Source organism: Aedes aegypti, chromosome 2 (genome assembly GCF_002204515.2).
Source record: "Aedes aegypti strain LVP_AGWG chromosome 2, AaegL5.0 Primary Assembly, whole genome shotgun sequence".
NCBI classification, from domain to species: domain Eukaryota; kingdom Metazoa; phylum Arthropoda; class Insecta; order Diptera; family Culicidae; genus Aedes; species Aedes aegypti.
In genome coordinates this window covers 17,709,073-17,731,982 of record NC_035108.1, presented here as the reverse complement: position 1 = coordinate 17,731,982, position 22,910 = coordinate 17,709,073, and the positions used below count along the sequence as shown (strand labels likewise).

Genomic DNA, 22,910 nt, shown 5'->3' with positions numbered 1-22,910 from the left:
GTGGGGACGTAACGCCAGAAAAGAAGAAGAAGAAGGATGTTAGGAGTTTCAAGGGTCCTAACATTGACTCGGATTAGTACCACGTTTTCAGTAGAATACGAGAGGCGGTTATCAACTGTAGCGAATTAAAGACCACATCGAGCAATGCGATTCAATACCCAGCGCTTCTTAGCAGACGGTGTTACAGCTGAATACCAACAAAAGCTAAACGTACGGATAAGTGAGGTCAATGTGAGAGAAAACCTCAACATTCAATTGGATTCAATCCATGGAGTGGTAAGTGAAACAGCGCGAGGAGTGATAGGTGCTGTTCAAAGACGCTCTCGAAGCTAATGGTTTAACTAGGAGTGTCAAAGAATGACGGATGAGAAGAATGTTACAGACGTCGGATGTTAGTGTCTGGCATCAGGCTGAACAGAGAACACAAAACTGTATGGAACAGAACGATATGCGGTGATCTTATGAAACTGTCAATGGCGTACGGCTGATATTCGGCAGCGCTTCCCTTTAACATGCACAACACGAGCGATCAAACGAATGTCGAAAAGAAAAATGTCAATTGAATGCCACTGACCACGGAAACATTACGCTAGAAAACATTACGGTTTTGTTTGTTCTTGTTCTGCTTTCACTGTATGTGTGTCACATTCGCCGTAACAAGCAAGATCAAACTATTCATTTTGTTAATGATCCGATGTCTGAAATGTATGCAACATTTATTATTTATGCAAATGTCATCGGGCAAGACGACATTCAATTGATACTTTTTTGTGTTTGTCGACGTTCATACTAAAGCGCGTGCTATAACTGCTGACAATGGCAACAAAACGAACGTCGCGCAAAGTGTCGAACGTTTACAGCACTGCGTACGAAGCAAGTCAGCACCGTCTCCCGTGCTATGCCCGGGGAAGTAAAAGAAATTTCTATTACGAAAAGATCCTGGACCGACCGGGAATCGAACCCAGACACAGAGCCGTGGAAGAGGTATGCATAACTTTTAAAAAAGAGACAACGCGTCGTCGCGCTGTTGTATTTTGTACAACACTAATGAAAAAAGCTCGCTTTTCGTACATAACGTGGTGGTTCTGACGGTGTCAAACCGCGCGACGATTGGAAGGTTAATATCACAAAGACAAAGCACATGGTCGCTGGGCTTATAGGTGATGTTGGTCGTAGGCTTATATATGATGTTGATAGTGAGGCGGTGTTAGGTTAGGTGATACTTTTGAAGTGGTAGAAGAATTTGTTTACCTTGGAACTGACTGGCGGCAATGATTATACTTGTGAAGTGAAAAAGCGTATTGCAGCTGCGAGTAGGGCTTTCTACGGACTTCGCAGCCAGCTAAAGTCCTGTAGCTTACAGACGAAGACCAAACTCGCGTTGTACAAGACCCTAAGACCCAAACGCAATGATAGCGGAACGGTAACGGAAAGCGGAACTGGTTCGCCAGCATGAATCATACCATCTTGATAGAGCTGTCAACGATTGAAAGTGAACCAACATTGAGTCGACTAGCATGTTGTAGTTCATGCTGGCGAACCGGTTCCGCTTTCCGTTGCCTTTCCGTTATCATTGCGTTTGGGCCTTAATTCTTCCGGTTGCTCTGTACGGCCACGAATCTTGGACATTGGAAGAGGTCGACCGGAGAGCTTTTGGTGTGTTTGAACGTAAATTGCTGCGAAAAATACTCGGTTATACCAAGTCTATAGGGAAATGAATATTGTTAAGCGTATAAAACACGGCAGGCTGCGGTGGGCTGGGCATGTCGGAGGAACGTCAAGCTAAAGTAATATTTAGCAGAGAACCAGGGAGAGGCCGTCGCCTCCGTGGCAGTTCGCGCACCAGATGGAGTTGAGGAGGATTTAAATCCTCACCTTAAGGTCGCTTAACGTTCAGAGTGACTGGTAGCGATAGGACCAGGACCGGGTCCAATGGAGATGGCTTCTTCATTTGGCGAAGTTCAATGCAACAGCAAGGAATTGTTGCCCATTAAGTATCAAGTATGTAAGCTTGATTTAAAATAAGTGAAGGATGAACCCAGAGCTAGTCGAGGGCACATCCGAAGTGAGTCGAGACTTCGTGAGCATTAGTCGGTTATTATAGAGATACATGGTGGAGAAGAGTGCAGTCTACAGTAAATCAAGAACGAGTCTATGTTAAATTGTGAGTAATAATGAAAATTATTGTGAACGATATTTACATGGGTTTTCACCTCGGAATCCGTAGAAGATTCTTCTTTGGTATACACAAGATATTCCTCTTCAGAATCCGGAGCAGGAATCTTTTACGAGATTTCTCCTCGGAGTACGAGATAGCTTTACCTTTGAATCCAGAGAAGATTTCTCTTCTGAAGCCGGGCATCTTCCTCCTCAGAAAACAAATCTAATACTCATCGAAATTTGGAGGAGATTCCTTCTCAGATTCCTGTGCGGAATTCGGAAAATATTCCTGCTCGGAATCCTGAAGGAGATTTCTTTACGGAATACGGAGCAGATTCTTCGGTATATGAGATTCCTTCGGAATTTGAAGAAGATTCCTTCTCGAAATCCAAAAAAGATTTTTTCTGAGAATGTGGTGTAGATCGTTCCTCGGAACATCTTTCTAAATTCCCGTGTTGATGTTTTCTATACGATTGAATCCATTAAGTTCTACGTATATCTGATTACACCTAAATCCAGACGAAAGTAGGTTGATCTTACTCATACAATTTGTGCAAACAAACGTCCAATCGACGCGTAGGAGTACGAAAACGACTCGCTGGAATACCGCGAGAACAACACCTAGTTTGCCAAGAGCATTGAACCACTTGATCGACATCCGAAGGCTGCTGATTCATGCATTGAACTCCACCCGGCTCCGGTATGTTACGCAGGCAAGAAAGTACACACATTTGTCACCTGCTGCAGCTCAAACCGGACGACAACGGCAGGGTTCCCCTTTTTTGGGTCACGGCGACCAAACAAAAGCGTCCGTTTCTCTCACTTTATGCCGAGAATGTCCCTGGTGAGGCCAAAAATATCTCCCTCGAAAATCAACCCCTTCATTATTCAACAACCAACCCACAGCTGCAACAAATTGTACGGAATCTCGCCATTGAAGGTTAGCCCCAGCCAGCCGTTCACATATACCTATTGATTGGATTGTAATTTCAACGCGAATGTGGCACTAGGACGGTTCAAATTACAGACAAATAAAAAAAAGCAAATCTCCCATATGTTTTTTTTACAATTCTTATTATACAAAAATATTGTCATGTGAAGGTTTCCGAATTTTTGGTGGTGATTCAAACGTGGCTCACAGACAAACTAGGATCATAATAAACCATAGCCAAGAAAATTGTTAAAGAGAGCAACTCAATCCGATGGAGAGGGAAAGAGACTTCCGCCAATTTGATTGCTCTTATTTTACTTTATATGAGATTGATTGTACGACATTTCCCAGAATGACGTTCCCCAGAATGACATTCCCCAGAACGCCATTCCCCAGAATTGGACATTCCCCAGAAATCCATTCCCCAGAATGAGACATTCCCCAGAAAAAAATAATAAGAGATTTTTGGGCTGTTAAAATCGAGGTAAATTGTAAATAGTAAATAGTGAATACATTTAACTGAAAAACTGGAACCGTTTGGACGATTTTTATATATTTTGACGTTTTTCTCCTTACAAACTTCAAGCTCGTTTAGCCCCTCCTTACAGTTGAAGGGTTCTGTTCAAATTTTTACAGTAGTTTATTGTATCTAACTAATATGGGCCACCCTAGTGCATACATACTACGATATTTTGTAGCTATTAAGTTTTGCTGTAAAAAGAAATTATAAAAGACAAGAGAAATTTTCTAGTGTAATTGTGATTCATTAATCTACATAAATACGAAGACAATAAACCTAGGAAGAACAGCATAAGTTCAAAAGAAGGGAGAATATGCTATGGAAGCAAAAAAAAATATTTTGTACATATGAAGAATATTAGACTAATATAAATCACCCTTCAAAAATACAGTTAGAAAGAACAGCCAATTTCGAAAGAAGGAAGAATAACTATGAAAACAAAACAAACATCCAATATTGGGTCAAATTAGATCATAAAACATAGTCAGAGCAGCTTGTTTTAAACGGTTGTGCTACTTTTTTCCGAATGTCAGTTCCCCGAATTTCGTTTCCACGAACGCCAGTTCCCATAATGTCAGTGCCCCGAACACTCTGTTTCCCGAAAGGTTTTTAGCTCTCATACTGCCCATAACTGCATGTATGTAACATTCGACAAAAGTAGGCATTGAGTAAATGGAATACCAAGTGTGCATTTTATGGCAGTATGGGACGAAACTAAAATTGCCAAGAACTCAAAAGTGCCAAGAGTGATTTGAGTATGTTGATTGAAAATATTTATCATTTGATGACTTTCCCCGGTATTAACTCGAAATTGTCAAAAATTTCGACTGTGACAGACATGCAGTTATGGGCAGTATAATTGTCATAACTGTCGTAATACCGCCTTGAAGGTGAACGAACCTGTCATCTGATATGCACCCTTCTTTGCTTGATTTGCGGTTCTTTCGAGTTTCACCATCATCGGTATTTTTGGCTAGATGTACTTACATATTTAGTCGAGGATAACCTTATAATCTATATTATCTTCTTTTAATTGCTTATCATTCTTTCAAGTTCAGCACCCAGTCCCGAAAGACTATTCTATATAGAACTGCATTACTTTTTGGGGAAATGGGTCATTCGGTGAACTGGCATTCGGGGAAATGATGTTCAGGGAAACGACAATTGCGCAATTATGTTAGGCAAATGTAAAATTGTTAAAAAGTATTTTTCTCTTAAGACTTTGGTTGGTGAACCACGTACTCATTTATTTTGGATTTTCAAACCCCCTCCTACCCCCTTCTTTAGTCTTTTGTCCGAACAAACATTTTGAAATTTGTATGGGCCGTGGTCTTTGGCCAAACCATGCACCCCCATAGATGACCAAGTGGTTTATAAATGGTCCCTTAGATGGTTTGCCTAAGAAAAGGGAAGCAAACATTCTGCTTTCAAAATGTTTTTTGGACTCCATTCCGGTTTTATTTGCTTGAGATCCATAATAATGATTTTGACCAAATACACGGGTAAAAATGTGTTCCTGAACCCACGAAAATTATTCACAAAATCATGAATATAGAAATTCATAGCACTCTTTTCCATATAAAATCAGACCATGAACATGGATATTCATGATTCCAGGGACAGATTTTTTCCGTGTAATATATTGGGTGAATTGACGCCTGTGTCCGATATTCGAAGCTTCTGGGAACTCGAATAAATTCAGTAGGTACATTTTTTCAACGACAAAATAAAACTAATATTATCGTTCTCCACTCTTCTAATACGTATAAACACGATTCTGGGGAATGTCCTATTCTGGGGAATGTCCCATTCTGGGGAATGGATTTCTGGGGAATGTCCCATTCTGGGGAATGGGATTCTGGGGAACGTCATTCTGGGGAATGTCGTTCTGGGGTTTGGCTTTCTGGGAAATGTCCTACAACCTATGAGATTATGATCTAATGGGCTTTTGAAAAAACCTCGAGCTTAACTAGCTCAAGCACAAAATGAAGTCATTGTTTCAGAAAATATCATTATTAAGGCTTAAGAAATAAGGTTCGATAGTTTATAAAAGCATCAACATGGTTGTGATAGTTTTACCTGTGTTGGAAATATTATTTAAATTATTTGATATGACTAGTGGTGGAAATATTCGCGTCACGAAGTACCAAACGAGTGTAGCCCAACGCAAAACAAACTTTACAGACTCGCGAACAGGTTAGGTGTGAGTAAGTTCGCATCCGCCTGCTCGGCCAGAACATATCAAAAGAAACAGCAAAAAGTTCGCGAACATTCACTCTCGAGTAGTCGAACAAGGTGTGATTTAATATGGTTTTGACAGACAAATCAATTGTATATCCATCAAATCGACAAACTACCAGTTTGAGGGGAAATAGCTTTATTCCCTAAAGTGCATCTGATTCTGAACAGCTCCGAACACGTTCACGAATCACTTTAGCTTCGTTTACTCGCGAGCACGGCAGATGCGGGTCAATCATCACTCTTCAAACCTTCATCCAAATGGATTAAAATTTTTTGGAGCTTTTTTTCTATCATAAGGATTGTTAAAAAACGGAAGATGCAATTTTCAAACTTTTCAGAAATTTGAACTGCCCTAATGTGACAGCGTAGTTGAGTAAGCGGTAGTAGGACTTCGCATCGAATCAATTTATGGCTTAAGGTGCAAAAAAACCTCTCGGCTCTTCGTTGTTTTGCAAAGCTCCGGGTAGACGCGTAAATTTTAGCCAATGATCTCATCAAACCCGCACTGACTGCACTTCCACCCACAAATTGCTATTGATTGGAAAGGTGACGGGATTGGTCGCTGGCAAACGATTCTCAATGGAAGTTGTGTTTTCAAATTCCCCATCGACACTTAACGTTCACCAGCAAAAGCAAGCCAGTTTGAGATAAGTAGTCCAATTTATTACCCCGTTTCAGCCCGTTTTGTTTTGTTTCGTAAGAGGACCGTAAAAGCTTAGGCAAATCCCCCAAGATTTGCAACAAAAATATATTATCAAGTGACAATGACAATGATAGACATTAGGTACAACCTACCAATATAAGACAACCTTTTTGTCGAAAAGGGTGTATGCACAATCATAACACCGAAATTCTCTAAAGATATCTACATACGTTGTTTTACACTTGTTCCATTCCATTTACTACACCTACCCAAAAAAGCAAAACTGATTTCAGGGACAAAAAGTAGGTAGGTACCCAAAAGAGTGCAAGAACAGGTCCCTTCGGCCCATAATGCTCTCCGGTGAGGATGTGTAGAAGATGACAAAAAGAAGCATAGATCCTTTGATGTTGCTGCGTCTCTTTGGTTGAATGTATAGAACTGAGAACTAGTAAAAGGGTGTTGAGCAGGCAATTTATGACCTGTGATCTCCAGCTAAATACCCACGCAGATAGTAAATAAAGCTACCTAAAGCAGGGTTGCGGGGAAATACGGGAGCCTTTGATTGGTGTTGGTTTTTATCAGGAATCAGGATCTCGATCAAAAAAGGTGTTCAGTAAAAAACATTAAGCCAGTTTGACATATCAGCCAAGAGACGGCAATGTAAAACAATGTATTTATCTTTGAAACTAGTTATTAGTATGCAAAAATCAAATTAAGTATTTATAAAGAAGTCCAACAAATACTTCTGGAAACCAAAACATTTTATTTTGGATAACAGCTCAGACTGAAAATCGGATGATCTGATCATAACGCAATAACAGATTTACTGTGTTTACTGTTTACTGTGAATAAAAAAGAAAACCTCTGAGCGTTCATCAAAATATATTCTACTGGAACCCAGGAAATAGGTATCATAAAATAAAACATGAAGAAGTAGAAGTTAAAAAGAAAAAAATCGGGCAAAGATATGAAAAATATAACATTGTTGCGGTGGGATTCGATCCGACCACCTATTTTTGAATGAATGGGCGCATTAACAAGCTATGCTACAGAACATGTTTCGCGCAACAATTAAAAAGGGCTAATCCCCTGATGGTTGGTTCTGAGTGAATTCGATATGAATATTGTACACCACCATTTTCAATTTATATTTCTCAGTATTCAAATCAATCAATGTTGCTCGTTGAGTTACGATTTACTAACGTAATCGATTTTATACTGAAAACTGCCAAAAAATGAGGAAACTAATGATGAGTTCAAATGTTTGGACCATTTTCTATTTTCAATCAGGCATTGGCCTTTTTTATATGTCAACTTGAATTTTGTTAGAGTACTTTGGACCAAGGTTAGGCGCTTTTGGATTTCAACGAATGAGCAAGAGAGAGAGAGAGAGTCATTGGTATCTCACTATGTTAAGGCCAATGACAAATTTAGCGAAATTTTTCGATTGAAGGCCTTCTTGATGGAGAGAGATGCGATCGAATCGTAGGATATTCCTTTTCGAAATTTGGAGGAGACACCTCCTCGGAATACTGAAGAGATACATTCTTGGAATCCGCTTTCTCCTCGATAACCAAAGCAGATTCATTCAAGTAATCCAGAAGAGATTCCTTTCCAGAATTCAATGGAGCTTCCTCCTAGGAGTACGAAGATTTCTCCTCTGAATCCGGAGGAAAGTTCTCCTCATAATCAGGAGAATATTCTCCATCAGTATCCAGAAAATGTTCCATTTCGGAATCCGCAGTGGATTTCTCGCTAAACATTACTAAAGAACCTATGTAGGGGAAGTGGTGGTAAAATGAACAGGGGTGGTAAAATGAACACCGTTCCTTTTACCGAGAAAAAACAAAGTTCGATGAATTTTTATCACGAACGGACGATTTAGAGCATAAATCTGAGTGTTCGAGTTGATACGGAGGTCAATTGAAGTGAAAATATCAACGAAAACTAAGATTTTAGAAAACCACGTTTGAAAATTAAAACTGACGTAACTTTAAGCTCGGAAGACTTGAGGTTTTTCAGTGAGGTGAATATCGTTATGATATGATGTCAAATCTGATACCTTTAGAATTATTTTTCAATGGGTTACAATCATTAATGGATGTATTTTCGGTGGGGCAATGAAAATTTCCAGAAATATTTGTTTTGCTCACGATTTTTGCGTGGTGTTCATTTTACCACCAACCACTGTTCATTTTACCCACATAGTGCAGGTAAAATGAACATTTGCATCGCTTTTGATAGCGATGAAAATATGTGAAAATTTAGCTATTTTAGTCTGAATCCATGTCGCTGGTATATATTACTTCCCTATTTTTGATGTTGTGCGATAGAACTATACAAATTCCTCGTTTTTCTATCAGAAACAAGATGATTTCCTTAAGGTGTTCATTTTACCACCCCTTCCCCTACAAATGAGAGATTCTCTAATCTCTCGTTCTCTTACGATTATAACATTGGAAGACCAAAGATTTTGGAAAGTTTTTCACTATAAATCGAAATGCAATTTCCTTGACTAGCGTTTCATACAAAAACGCAACAAAAGAGGTTAATGTGACTCAGTTATTAATTAAAGAGAAAGAAAACAAAGAGAGCCTCTCAATGTTAGATAGGTCCTTTAGAAACGTTGCGCGAGATTTCTTCTCTTAATACGCAGAAAATTCCTATTCGGGATGCAAAAGAGATTCTTTCTTGGTATCCGAAATCATAAGTTGTTTATAACCTACATATACTCCAAGGAATCCGAGGAGATTCCTGACTGAAGCGTGGAGGAGTTTCCTCTTCGAAGTTCGGAGAAAAATCGCACCCGAAATTCGAAAATATTCCTTCTCGAAATTTTAAGGAGACTCCTCCTCTGAATCAAGAAGAGATTCTTCTTCGAATCCGGAGGAGTTTCTTGCTTGGGATTCGTAGAAGCGTTCTTCTTCAAATCCGGAGAGGATTTATCCTCAGAATTCGCTGGATATTTCCTTCAGAATTCGGTAAAAGTTCCTCCTCGGAATCCGTAGGAGATTCCTTCTCGGAATCCGGAGGAGCTTCCTTCTCGGAATCCGGGAGAAATTCCTCCTCGGCATTCAGTGGAGAGCCCTCTTCGGAATCCGGAGGAGATTCCCCCTCGGAATCCGGAGGAGATTCCCCCTCGGAATCCGGAGGAGATTCCCCCTCGGAATCCGGAGGAGATTCTTGTTCAAGTTCCGAAAGAGAATCCTCGTCAGAATCCACAGGAGATTCCTCCTCGGCACCTGGAGGACATTACTCCTCGGAATCCGGACGAGATTCCTCCTCGATATACGGAGGAGATTCTTCTTCAGAATTCGGAGGAGATCTCTCCACGGAATCCGGAGGAGATCCCTCCTCGGAATCCGGAGGAGATTCTTCCTCGGAATCCGGAGGAGATTCCTCCTCGGAATCCGGAGAAGACTCTTCCTCGGAGCCCGGAGGAGATACCTCCTCGGGTTCAGGAAAAAATTCCTCCTCGGAATCCGCAGGAGATTCCTCCTCGGAATCCGCAGGAGATTCCTCCTCGGAATCCGCAGGAGATTCCTCCTCGGAATCCGCAGGAGATTCCTCCTCGGAATCCGCAGGAGATTCCTTCTCGGAATCCGCAGGAGATTCCTCCTCGGAGTCCGCACGAGGTTCCTCCTCGGAATCCGGAGAAGATTCCTCCTCGGAATCCGAAGGAGATTCCTCCTCGGAATCCGAAGGAGATTCCTCCTCGGAATCCGGAGGAGATTCAACGTCAGAATTCACAGGAAATTCCTCCTCGGAATCCGCAGGACCTTTCTCCTCGGCATCCGGAAGATATTACTTCTCGGAAACCGGAGGCATTCCTCCTCGGCACCCGGAGGACATTCCTCCTCGGAATCCAGAGGGGATTCCTCCTCGGAATCCGGAGAAGATTCCTGCTAGGAATACGGAGGAGATTCTTGTTCAGGTTCCGAAAAAGATTCCTCCTCGAAATCCGCAGGAGATTCTTCCTGGGATTGCGGAGGAGATTCCTCCTCGAATTCCGGAGGAGATTCCTCCTCGGATTCCAGAGGAGATTCCTCCTCTGAATCCAGAGGAGATTCCTCCTCTGAATCCAGAGGAGATTCCTCCTCGGAATCCGGAGGAGATTCCTCCTCGGAATCCGGAGGAGATTCCTCCTCGGAATCCGGAGGAGATTCCTTCTCGAAATCCGAAGGAGATTCCTCCTCGGAATCTGGAGGAGATTCCTCCTCGGAATCCGGAGGAGATTCCTCCTCGGAATCCGGAGGAGATTCCTCCTCGGAATCCGGAGGAGATTCCTCCTCGGAATCCGGAGGAGATTCCTCCTCGGAATCCGGAGGAGATTCCTTCTCGGAATCCGGAGGAGATTCCTTCTCGGAATCCGGAGGAGATTCCTCCTCGGAATCCGGAGGAGATTCCTCCTCGGAATCCGGAGGAGATTCCTCCTCGGAATCCGGAGGAGATTCCTCCTCGGAATCCGGAGGAGATTCCTCCTCGGAATCCGGAGGAGATTCCTCCTCGGAATCCGGAGGAGATTCCTCCTCGGAATCCGGAGGAGATTCCTCCTCGGAATCCGGAGGAGATTCCTCCTCGGAATCCGGAGGAGATTCCTCCTCGGAATCCGGAGGAGATTCCTCCTCGGAATCCGGAGGAGATTCCTCCTCGGAATCCGGAGGAGATTCCTCCTCGGAATCCGGAGGAGATTCCTCCTCGGAATCCGGAGGAGATTCCTCCTCGGAATCCGGAGGAGATTCCTCCTCGGAATCCGGAGGAGATTCCTCCTCGGAATCCGGAGAAGATTCCTCCTCGGGATCCGGAGGAGATTCCTCCTCGGAATCCGGAGGAGATTCCTCCTCGGAATCCGGAGGAGATTCCTCCTCGGAATCCGGAGGAGATTCCTCCTCGGAATCCGGAGGAGATTCCTCCTCGGAATCCGGAGGAGATTCCTCCTCAGAATCCGGAGGAGATTCCTCCTCGGAATCCGGAGGAGATTCCTCCTCAGAATCCGGAGGAGATTCCTCCTCGGAATCCGGAGGGAATTCCTCCTCGGAATCCGGAGCAGATTCCTCCTCGGAATCCGGAGAAGATTCCTTCTCGGATTCCGGAGGAGATTCTTATTCAGGTTCTGGAAGAGATTCTTTCTTGGAATCCGGAAGAGATTTCTGCTCGGAATATGAAAGATCCTTCTCGGAACCCGGAGTAGATGCCTCTTTGGAAATCGATGGAGATTCCTCCTCGACATCTGAAGGGTATTAATTTTCGGAATCCTGATGAGATTCCTACACGGAATCCGGGGAAGAATACTATCCGAATGAATTCGAAGGAAATTCATGGTTCTAATTCAGAAGGGACTCCTGATCGAAATCTAGAGATTTCTCCTCGTTATCAAAAGAAGATTCCTGTTCGGAATTCAGAGGTAAATCCTGCATGTAATATGGAGAAGATTCTTTCACGGAAACTAAAAAAATCTACTCAGATTCCACAAGAGACTGAATTCGAAAATTTCTTTTTGAAATCTGGAGAAAATTCATGCCCAGAATATAGAAATTCTTGTCCAGGAGACTCCTCTCCGGAATCTATGTCAATTTGGTCGACATTCTAACTCTGTATCAGTTTGGCGTAAAGCCAAAGAGAAGAAACATAAGTATGACATATGTTCAATATCTAGAATCTAGAATCATGCAGAAACTGCGTTTCATGGAAACATCTTTAAGACGTTAAAAACTGATTCAATAAATTTTCTGAGAATGCCACGAAGCAAATCATGTACAAAGAATCAAAAATGCCCTGAAATAATCACACATCCAATAGCTGTTGCGACCGAATTCAAAGCTCACAGATTACGTTACTCGCGGGACCCAGATCTATAAACCGATCGCAACAGGGGACCTGCTCAATTAGCTTTTTGGTCTCGACCACAATTCTTCAAATGGAACAATGCTCCCATCGGTTCGATTGATCCATTTCAAGGTTTGCCAAGCAAGCCGATAACCGCACGCCTTGCCATTTCCATAAGGTATGACTCACATATGGAGATCGCCCACAATATTGGCGCTGAATGTAACTGCTCAGTGGTAACCCGACAACAAAATTGTATCAAAATTATATAAAAAAAAAACATTTCAAACAATACTTGTTTTAATTATGAATCGTGGTTTACGGCCAACCAGCCGAGTGGAAGTTTAACAACTACCGAAAAGCTAAACATTACATATAATTTGCAATTGGATTAGATGGACAAATTGATGTGAAGATTTGCGAAAAAGTTACACGTCTTCTCAGTGAGAATCGAACTCACGACTCCCCGATCTCTAGTTGGGGCGCGTTAACCACTACGCCATGAGAGGACTCATGAACGCAGAAGTTAACCTGAATTCGATTTCAGCTCAATAATCACGTGGTCCTCTTTCGCAAAGTGCACCTCTTTCGGAAGAATTAGATGCCCATCCAAACACAACGCTTTCTATATATATCCAATGCCTAGCCCGAGAGCGCATTGTTTTTTAGATATAGGAATAGCACACTACACTAGCCAGCAACTGCGCTGGCTGAGGTTTCTATTGTGTGGGCTTCCAATGGGTCGCGACGTTCTCAAACGACCGGTTACGGAACATGAGTCCGTTGCTCGATAAATACTTGTTTTAATTATGAATCGTGGTTTACGGCCAACCAGCCGAGTGGAAGTTTAACAACTACCGAAAAGCTAAACATTACATATAATTTGCAATTGGATTAGATGGACAAATTGATGTGAAGATTTGCGAAAAAGTTACACGTCTTCTCAGTGAGAATCGAACTCACGACTCCCCGATCTCTAGTTGGGGCGCGTTAACCACTACGCCATGAGAGGACTCATGAACGCAGAAGTTAACCTGAATTCGATTTCAGCTCAATAATCACGTGGTCCTCTTTCGCAAAGTGCACCTCTTTCGGAAGAATTAGATGCCCATCCAAACACAACGCTTTCTATATATATCCAATGCCTAGCCCGAGAGCGCATTGTTTTTTAGATATAGGAATAGCACACTACACTAGCCAGCAACTGCGCTGGCTGAGGTTTCTATTGTGTGGGCTTCCAATGGGTCGCGACGTTCTCAAACGACCGGTTACGGAACATGAGTCCGTTGCTCGATAAATACTTGTTTTAATTATGAATCGTGGTTTACGGCCAACCAGCCGAGTGGAAGTTTAACAACTACCGAAAAGCTAAACATTACATATAATTTGCAATTGGATTAGATGGACAAATTGATGTGAAGATTTGCGAAAAAGTTACACGTCTTCTCAGTGAGAATCGAACTCACGACTCCCCGATCTCTAGTTGGGGCGCGTTAACCACTACGCCATGAGAGGACTCATGAACGCAGAAGTTAACCTGAATTCGATTTCAGCTCAATAATCACGTGGTCCTCTTTCGCAAAGTGCACCTCTTTCGGAAGAATTAGATGCCCATCCAAACACAACGCTTTCTATATATATCCAATGCCTAGCCCGAGAGCGCATTGTTTTTTAGATATAGGAATAGCACACTACACTAGCCAGCAACTGCGCTGGCTGAGGTTTCTATTGTGTGGGCTTCCAATGGGTCGCGACGTTCTCAAACGACCGGTTTTTTTATTTTGTTTGAGAAAATTATACAAAATTAACAACAAAATCAGTTACAAACAATATTACGACACAAATTGTTATAAAGAATCTGAGAACAATTGCTTTTACATTGGCAGTTTTTGTTATAAGTTTGGAAAACAACATATTTTGTGACAATCCAGTTATACAAAGTAACTGAATAAACTATATTTTGGACTTTTTTAAACATAGTGAGAAATATTTTTGTTCAAATTATGTTGTTTCAATTTTGTTTGACGTAGAGAAAATATAGTCAAAAATTTAGTTATTTTAAGTACTGAGCAACCAAAATAATATCACATTCTGTTGGAAAAAAACGTGCTAACTGAGTAACAAAATCTGTCACAATTCTGTTATAATCCACTGATCGGGTAAGCTACCACAGTTTCAGTCATTCAACCAACAACAAGTGTTAGCTTTGACCTATTCCGAACTGGTTTTGTCCGATTCTGGGCTCGATGTCGTGCGGAGGTGAATGGCACAAACGGCACCCAGGTTCACCACCAGAGCGAGCTTCAACACGATGACTGTCATCTGAAGGAAACCGGAGCGGGTTTCAGTGTTTCTGGCGAGTTGGAGTTCCGATGTGAATTGAAGTTTTCGCAGATTAATTTATTTAAAAATGAAGGAATTGGGTGTGTCCCGGGTATTGAGAATTGATTTCATTGGAACAATCAAAGTTTAGTGTAGTTTCCTTTTGGAGTTTGAAAAAATGATCATTGAATAATGTTATCTCTAGGATTTCTAGGGATATTGACCGATTGTCAATTGATCGATATTCTTTCCTTTTCATGATATTGAAAATTCCACTGAATTATCATATCATTTTAGCTTAGCTTAGCTTAGACTGACTACACATATCAATGGTTGCTATTCCGTGATTGACCGAAGTCAGTGAAAATGCACAAAGAATCAACTAGAAGTTCAGCTGGGATTGGCCATAATCTTCTTCAGTGTGCATAATTCAGTGCCTCTATTTATACAAGGTCAATAACGGCGCCGGCCACGTCCTTGCAGTCAGGTGGGATTGAGGGAAGGGATGTTAGTGTGTAACCTTTGCTATTTGGAGACCGTGTTTGCCTCTGCATCTCCACAAAGGTTACTGGGAGGGATGTTTGTTAATGGGGAGGATCGTTGGGTCAAAGGATTCACTTTGATAAGCGATTAGACCATGATAAACAATGATTTGTGAGATATATACATGCTTATACGTAAATATAATTGTTCATATAATTTCTATGTAGAGGAAAATTATGCCGACACTTGAGGTGACGAACCATTCAAAGTTTGTTGAACAAATACCTAAATGTAACATTCCTACAGCTGTCAGTACGAAAGCATGTGTTATTATATTTTACTCATTTGAAAAGAAACAAAAGACTCAATTGGTTGGGACATCATAGAACACTCTTATTCTTATGCCGACACTTACAGTGGCGAACCATCCAAAGTGTGTTGAATAAAGTGAACCTTTCGCAAGTCTACACTTGTAGTGTCGAACCATTCAAAGTTTTTTTAATTACAAAAATAAAGGTATATAAGGGGTGTTCTGAAAAAAAAAGTTAAACATAAATAAATCATGAATCAGAGTTTGTGTCGACACTCACAGTGACGAACCATCCATAGTTTGTTGAAACATCATATTTACATACCACCATTGTAACGATTAAATGTACAGTCATACATATTTTATAGATTAGAAATAGTAGCATGAAACGAGCTCACCAATTGATCCGTTATCCTTGACTGAGCAGCCATAATCCACTTTCAGCTTCACTCGTTTGCTCGGCTAGCACTTAAGAAAAAAAAAAAAATAGGCACGTGACCCGAAAAAAAAAAACACGAACGACAGCTCGGGCTTTCTTGACGCACTGCCCAGGAGCAAGCGTCAAGGTCGTCGAAAGATCAAAAAGAACGAACCGATCGCGGCACTTTTTAACTTGCTCCAACCGAACTCCCTGATCACGCCACTTTTTCACTTACGAGATCGACGCGCGACATGTTTGATCCTGCCCTCGTCGCTCGCTCCGGCAAAAACAAGCGTCAAGGTCGAAAGATCAAACAGAACTCCACACTTTGTTTCGTTTTTTTCTTCCGAAAAAACGCGAACCGGACACAATTGATCCGGATCCCGTCGCTCGCCCTCAAAGGAGCATGCAACAGATTCAACGGATCAAACACTACTGACGCGTCGATACTTTTTTTCACCCGCACTTTGTTTTCGTTTTTTCTTTCGAAATACGCGATCCGGACACAATTGATCCGGATTCCTTCGCTCGCTCTCAAAGGAGCATGCAACAGATTCAACGGATCAAACATTATTGACGCGTCGATACTTATTTTCACCCGCACACTTTGTTTTCGTTTTTTCTTCCGAAAAACGCAATCCGGACACAATTGATCCGGATTCCGTCGCTCGCCCTCAAAGGAACATGCAACAGATTCAACGGATCAAACACTACTCTCCACTGAATTATCATATCATTTTGAGGTAAAACTATCTATTTGCTTCCAATGTGTTTCAGTCTTTCCAAATTATTTCTACTTCAACTCGACACTTTTATGAGCACTCAACTAGTTCGCAGAATCATCCCATCAGTTCAACCCAAACCGGTGCTCTCCAGGCGGCGGGAGAGCCAAAGCAGGTCACGCTCGGCTCTAGTTCTTTTAATTAAAAACTTAATTATGCAGAAAAGATGAAATGTACAACGCCATGTGCGAAAATTTCTTCCGACTTGGAAGATACAAAGTTGTGCGACGGTTGTAGCACAGACCCAGGTCGAGGGTTGACGACGACGACGACGCAGTACCACCCGGTACACAACTACTGTTACTACTTACATACATACTGGGGTAATTAATTTTGTTAATGCCCAAAGTTTTGCTCCCAAGATAAACATTTCGCCGTGTTTAAAGGGTGATTTATCTGCTCAATTACCGGCTTGCCGTCCGGAAACGGATTACTAAATAGGCCGGTTTGTTATGAAAATTCCGTTGCAGCAATTCTTACCTGAAATTTGGAGAAAGAAAGAAGAGCTTGATTAGATTCCATGTGATGAAAAAGATTGGAAATAAAACACAGCATCTCAAACGAGTAATTTATAATAGCATGGAACCAGCTCACCAATTCACACTCAATCAAATCATTAAAAAACAACAAGTCGAAATAAATTACTAGCGCTTATTTACAATGTCACATACTATTTCGCAATCATAATGGCATTTTTAAGGAAACATCTCTGAACAAAAATCAATGAAACACTGTCTCCAGTGAACTATGAAAAACTGAGGAAAACAGCATGGAACGAGCTCACCAATCCGATCGGAAACAGCCCCACAAAGGTGTCTGTAATAGAGTGGCACAAACGGATGTTTTAGATGTCTAAAATCACCTTTTATAATCCCAATTGGGACATTGGGATAGCCAAAATGGACATTGGAGTAAATTAAATGTACAATATGATATCTGCAAGGACATTAGTGTTGTTATATATACATCAGGTCAACAAATTTGACAAAAAGGTTAGTTCAAATCAATATGATGTTGATCAAAACCGATTATGGATGCTCATTAGCATATAGTATACACTGAGAGTGATAATCAGATAATCAGTTAAATTTGCTAAAAAAGACAACAAATTGTACTGAAAATTCTGCAATTGTTTGCTAAAGTTTTTATTTGTACATATTATGCTAAACGCAGCGAAAAAAATGGTGTGTAAAGAAGATCCGAAGTAAAATTGGATTCAAATCGATATACAGGTGGAACTACGCTAAAAACCAAACGAGTTAAGGTGAGCTCGTTTTATTTCTTCCATTCTAACCTTTAATCGTATTACATTAATCAAACGTATCTTATGACCTTCTCATGATGCCGTTTAGAACTCCGGAACATTTACAGACCAATTGATACAACTGGCTGGAAAAGGATATAATGATCGAAGTAATTCTAGAAATGATGCCATTGTACAAGTTCGAATAATGGAGTATTTCTCTTACAACGGAAAGCCAACCATACTTTTTCGAGCTACTCCGTATTCCAAAAACCCAATGCATCGCGCCAAATCAATCTCAATTGGAAAATTGGACGCAAAATGGCAGATCTTCCGCCACATTTCGAAAAGCAGACGACGATCTTCTTTACAAAGAACGAATCTGGAGCACACATTTCGCTTCCAAACAGTCCGTCGCTTCTTCGTAACTACACTTGAATCGAAATTGAAAGCTTTTGTTGCTACATCGCGCTCCCCCCCCCCCCTCCCCTCTCTCAATCGAAACGTACAATTGTCAAATTAAATTTGCTCAAGTGGCTGAACCAACTACACTTTATGTTGTAGGGTGCTGCTGTAAGTCCTTCTCGTCACTCGTCGTCACCAATCCCGCGCTCCACTTAATCCAAATTGACAACAATTTTCTCAACCACTCGAGCAGCAGCAGCAGCAGCTATAATGGAACGAATCCGAAGCGTTTTGCGAAAGAGGCCGGCAGAATTCCTGCAATTCAGAATCTTCATCTTCATCTGGTGGCATCTTCAATTGTTGTAACGGAAATACGCATTTAATTGAGGACGTTATGTTTATGCTCTTCTGAGTTTTCAGAGTTATATTCAGGTTTGGTAGCGACTGAGTGTGTTATAAATAGAATCTTTACAGATGCCTGAAAATGAGATCAAACAAGAATCGAAAACAGACCAAACCAGAACAAAAAAAAACGAAAAAAGACAAACAAAGACAAACAAGGAATCAAGAAAACTAGAAAGTAAACAAACAAAACTGAGATAAGAGTTTTCATGAAGTTCTTCAATGAACCCGACCAGGATATTTCTACGATTTTTTTTAATTCCTCGTTACGACAAATATTTCTGTTCAATACCTTATTTAGTAATTCTTTTACGGATTTTTAGATTTTTCAAAGATTCAAACCAAATCTAAATTTTTAAGAATTTAATCAGTAATTTTTCTAAAGATAACCTCAGCAATTACTCTAGAAAGTCCACCAGAGATTCCCCTAGTGATTCTTCCAGAATTTTTTCCAGGAATTCATCTAGCGATTCTACCACCAATTCCCTACAAAATTTCCGAACAGAACATCTATAAGAATTCAACCAGTATTTCTCCTAAGATGCCTTCACGAATTTCTTAAGGGATACCTTCAGGAACTGCTCCAGAGTTCCCTTATAACATGTGTTTAGGAATTCCTCCAGAGAGCCTACAAAGAATGTATGAATAAATTTTTCCAAAGAGGTCTCCTGTCAAGAAAATTTGTCAGACATTATTGAAAAAAAAAAACTTTTGCTACCAGCCCTGCACTCAGACAACACACATTTGGTTTGCTGCAACCATGCTGCACCGCAGCTGCCAATGTTTTTTCCCTCTCAATTGGGTGAAAGTTTTCAAACCATTTTCAACGAGCGAAAGGCGGTCTGCAATCCGTTTCGAATTGTGTGCGAATAATTTTGCAAACCGCCAAACCCCCGATCATGCCGAAGCCGAGTGGTTTTTGCGCGCATGGTGGGCGGACAGCTCTGAATGGCGTGTCGAATTACATGAATTCCTGAGATCGATGTAACAATCTGTTGATCTGGAGCTGGTGAACTCACGACAAGAAGACTATCTCTTTGTATTTTGTCCACATTTTGTCTGCCATGAACCCACTATGCCCTTCTAGAGATAACAGGAAAAGTTGATCTAGATTATCGCTCCGATTTGAAACGTCTTTCTCCACGCGTTGCGCTTGTACGGATGTGGTTCCCAACCTTTTCGAAGCTGCGGCTCTCTTTGAAGACAAATATCCCATAACCTCTAGAAAGCTCTTAATACAACCATCCGATAGATATTCTTGGCAGACAAACCCCAAAGTAACGTCTGTAATTCATCATAGATAATGCAAGAATTCTGCTATGATGACCTGGAGTTCACTAACTCCTCAAGAATTTTGCCAAGAGATCGGTTGGGAAACCCTCCGCTGTATGTACCCTCTCTCGCGTAACCACCAGAGCTCTAATAGCTCAGCGATTTACTTTCCATGAAACGATGATGAGTAGCCATAACACAGCTGCGTACTCCACAGCATCTAATCTGAATCATCATGTCTCGAGCTGCTGGGACGAACGAAGCAGTTCCGCATTTGCTCTGTTCAGTTAAATCCCACATTGCACTACTAGTTCTTTCTCCTATGAAGAGGGAACTCACCGGTTAGTAGGTATGTAGCCTATTATGACCTACACCAACCGCGGGAATAGTGATTTAATGCTTGCGTATCGTCGTGGTCGTCGTCGTCGATTGCATGGCGGCATCGTAGTGGGAGTCAATGCACTGAACACTGAGCACCACGACGGAGCTTGATGAGGTATGCTCCAAACCGAAAAGGCGATTATAGATAAAATAAGCTCTTTTTTAAATTAATACATGAGCAGCAACGATATGCTGCGGTTACGGCGGGCGAATGGATGGTAGTTACGGCGAATTACATCGAAGATTATACTTATAGTTAAAAGGGGAAAAGCTTTCCAAAAGATATAGACTGACCTGTTTCGGTAACAGAGCCAAGATCGTTTTAAAAGTAAATGATTTCCAACTGTTTATTGTGCAAGATTATATGTTTCAATTTTAGCGGAATCACATCATGCTTTTTCTAATATAAAATGAGTTGGTAGTCTAATGACGATTGAACAACCCTTGGAGACCCTTTCGGGCATACCTTCATTGGGCACAAAACCGTAACATGTAATATTTGAATTTTATTTTTTTTTTCGAATGTTCTGATCTCACTTGACATGACCAAGCATGCGTGTCCCTACACAACAATGCTCCATTTTCAGCACAACAATTGAAACCTGCCCCAATTAGAGGGACCTTGACAGACAATTGCCGAAATTGGTCCACGACGACGCCATCAACAACAAAGTACCAAACACGCCATAAAAAGTGTCATAAAAAGTGAAGAAAAAAATACAGTTCCACGCAACTAACCGACAAAGGCCACCATGGCACCAAATATTGAATCTCACAGGTAAACAGGGAAAAAAGTGCCACCGACCACGGCCACTCACTCGGTAGCAATTACCATAATTAGTACGTGACCTAGATAATCGACAATTACTCTCCCTACTCCTCCATCGTCATCCATATGAGAGAACTAGAACCTTCAGCTTCGAAAGCAATCTTCTGGCTGGATACGATTTCCTCAGTTTGTGGGCTTCGACAGCCACTTTCATTGATAAGCCAGGAATGTGCTGGCGTCAAATTCCAAGTCCCAAACAAATCATCGATTGCCCTTATGTTGCATTGAAACAAATACGAAAAAACGGAGCAAACACTAGTTCAGGGATGAATTTCCAAAAGGACGTATGTCGGAAATATAAACATATCGAGATTTGTATGGTGTTTACTCGACAACCGCGTAGTCGTAGTGAGTCTACAAAACCATTCCTAAAACCATTTTGATTTTTAAGAAATCATATCAATTATGTCCTTTGTGCAATTCCCTCAGTGTTTTTAATTTGGCTACATACACCCTACGTTTTTTGGGAGGCCTATCTTAGCCGAGTGGTTAGAGTCCGCGGCTACAAAGCAAACCCATGCTGAAGGTGTCTGGGTACGATTCCCGGTTGGTCAAGGATCCTTTCGTAATGGAAATTTCCTTGACTTCCCTGGGCATAGAGTATCATCGTACCTGCCACATCATATAAGAATGTGCAAATGGCTACTTTGGCAAAGAAAGCTCTCAGGTAATAACAACTGTGGAAGTGCTCATAAGAACACTAAGCTGAGAAGTAGGCTCTGTCTCAGTGGGAACGTAATACCAAGAAGAAGAAGAATAACCCTATGTTTTGCAAAGTGACTCAACTGTCAACATTTTTCATGCTATGCTCCACCATACATACGCTTTTAGTAAAACGACCTTTGTGCATAATCGAAACCAGGGTTGTTAACGTTAATCAACGGTTACCGCCGTTAACGTTAATTTCGGTGTGGATCAACGTAAACGCCGTTGCGTTGATTTTTGTTGCTGTTAGCGTAAACGTCAACGGGTTGCGTTGATTCAACGTCAACGGACAACGCTAATTTTATCGTTGATCACATATTTCGCCTGCAGCTGTTATGAAAATTAGTTGTTACTTCCATAAACACATCGTTTCTATGAAACCTTCATATCCAAGGAAAATCTATTGAACATCGAAGTTCACATTGTGAAAAAATCTAATGCTTTGGTATCAATGTCATCCATTCTTCCGAAGAGTGTTGTACGAATTACGTTTGTGATTTTGCACCTGCCTTATCCTCAGTAAAAATATGTTGCTGAAGTCAAAATCCAGAGAACAGTAGTAATCACATCCCGGATATAGCTCCGTCGTTTCTACCAGCGATGAAGCGGATATAAATGACCTCGCATGATATTGCCCACCTCCATCTCGTCACTCTATCGATACGCATTGGAAGCGCTGGAAGCGAGCATAATTTTCCACTCTCCATCAAAGAACTACTTCACCTAGTCGACTACAAACAGGTCTAGCATATTAAGCAGGTTTTCAGATTACTAAACGAAGAAAGAAATTATGAAGTACCATGCTCTATCGAATTATTTCGATACTGCAGAGGAAATCCTAAATGATGCAAAACTGAAACTGAAGATATCTTTTTCATAAGATGACTCTTAATGTTATGTTCTTAATAAACCTTATTTCTTGGTATTAACACCGACATGTTTTACTCAGTGCATTTTAAATTTTACTCTGGTCCTCTAGTAATAACTACGAGTAGTTTTTTTTCGGACTACGTCTAGGTACTCAGTAGACCGGC

At 41.3% G+C, this 22,910-nt stretch overlaps 2 protein-coding genes across 2 annotated transcripts in view; both read right to left on the bottom strand.

The window, feature by feature from the left end:
- Nucleotides 1-22,910, bottom strand: part of LOC5571764 (phosphatidylinositol 4-kinase beta) — a 401,531-nt gene that overhangs the window by 333,286 nt on the left and 45,335 nt on the right. The gene's annotated exons all lie outside the window — the stretch shown is intronic.
- LOC110676472 (tripartite motif-containing protein 44-like) lies at nucleotides 10,108-14,643 on the bottom strand (the record flags this gene model as incomplete). The annotated part of the gene is made up of 3 exons (XM_021844488.1): nucleotides 14,596-14,643; nucleotides 10,461-10,661; nucleotides 10,108-10,161 (listed from the first exon to the last, which is right to left on the bottom strand). Coding segments are annotated over exons 1-3 (303 nt in total), but the record flags the coding sequence as incomplete, so codon positions are not given.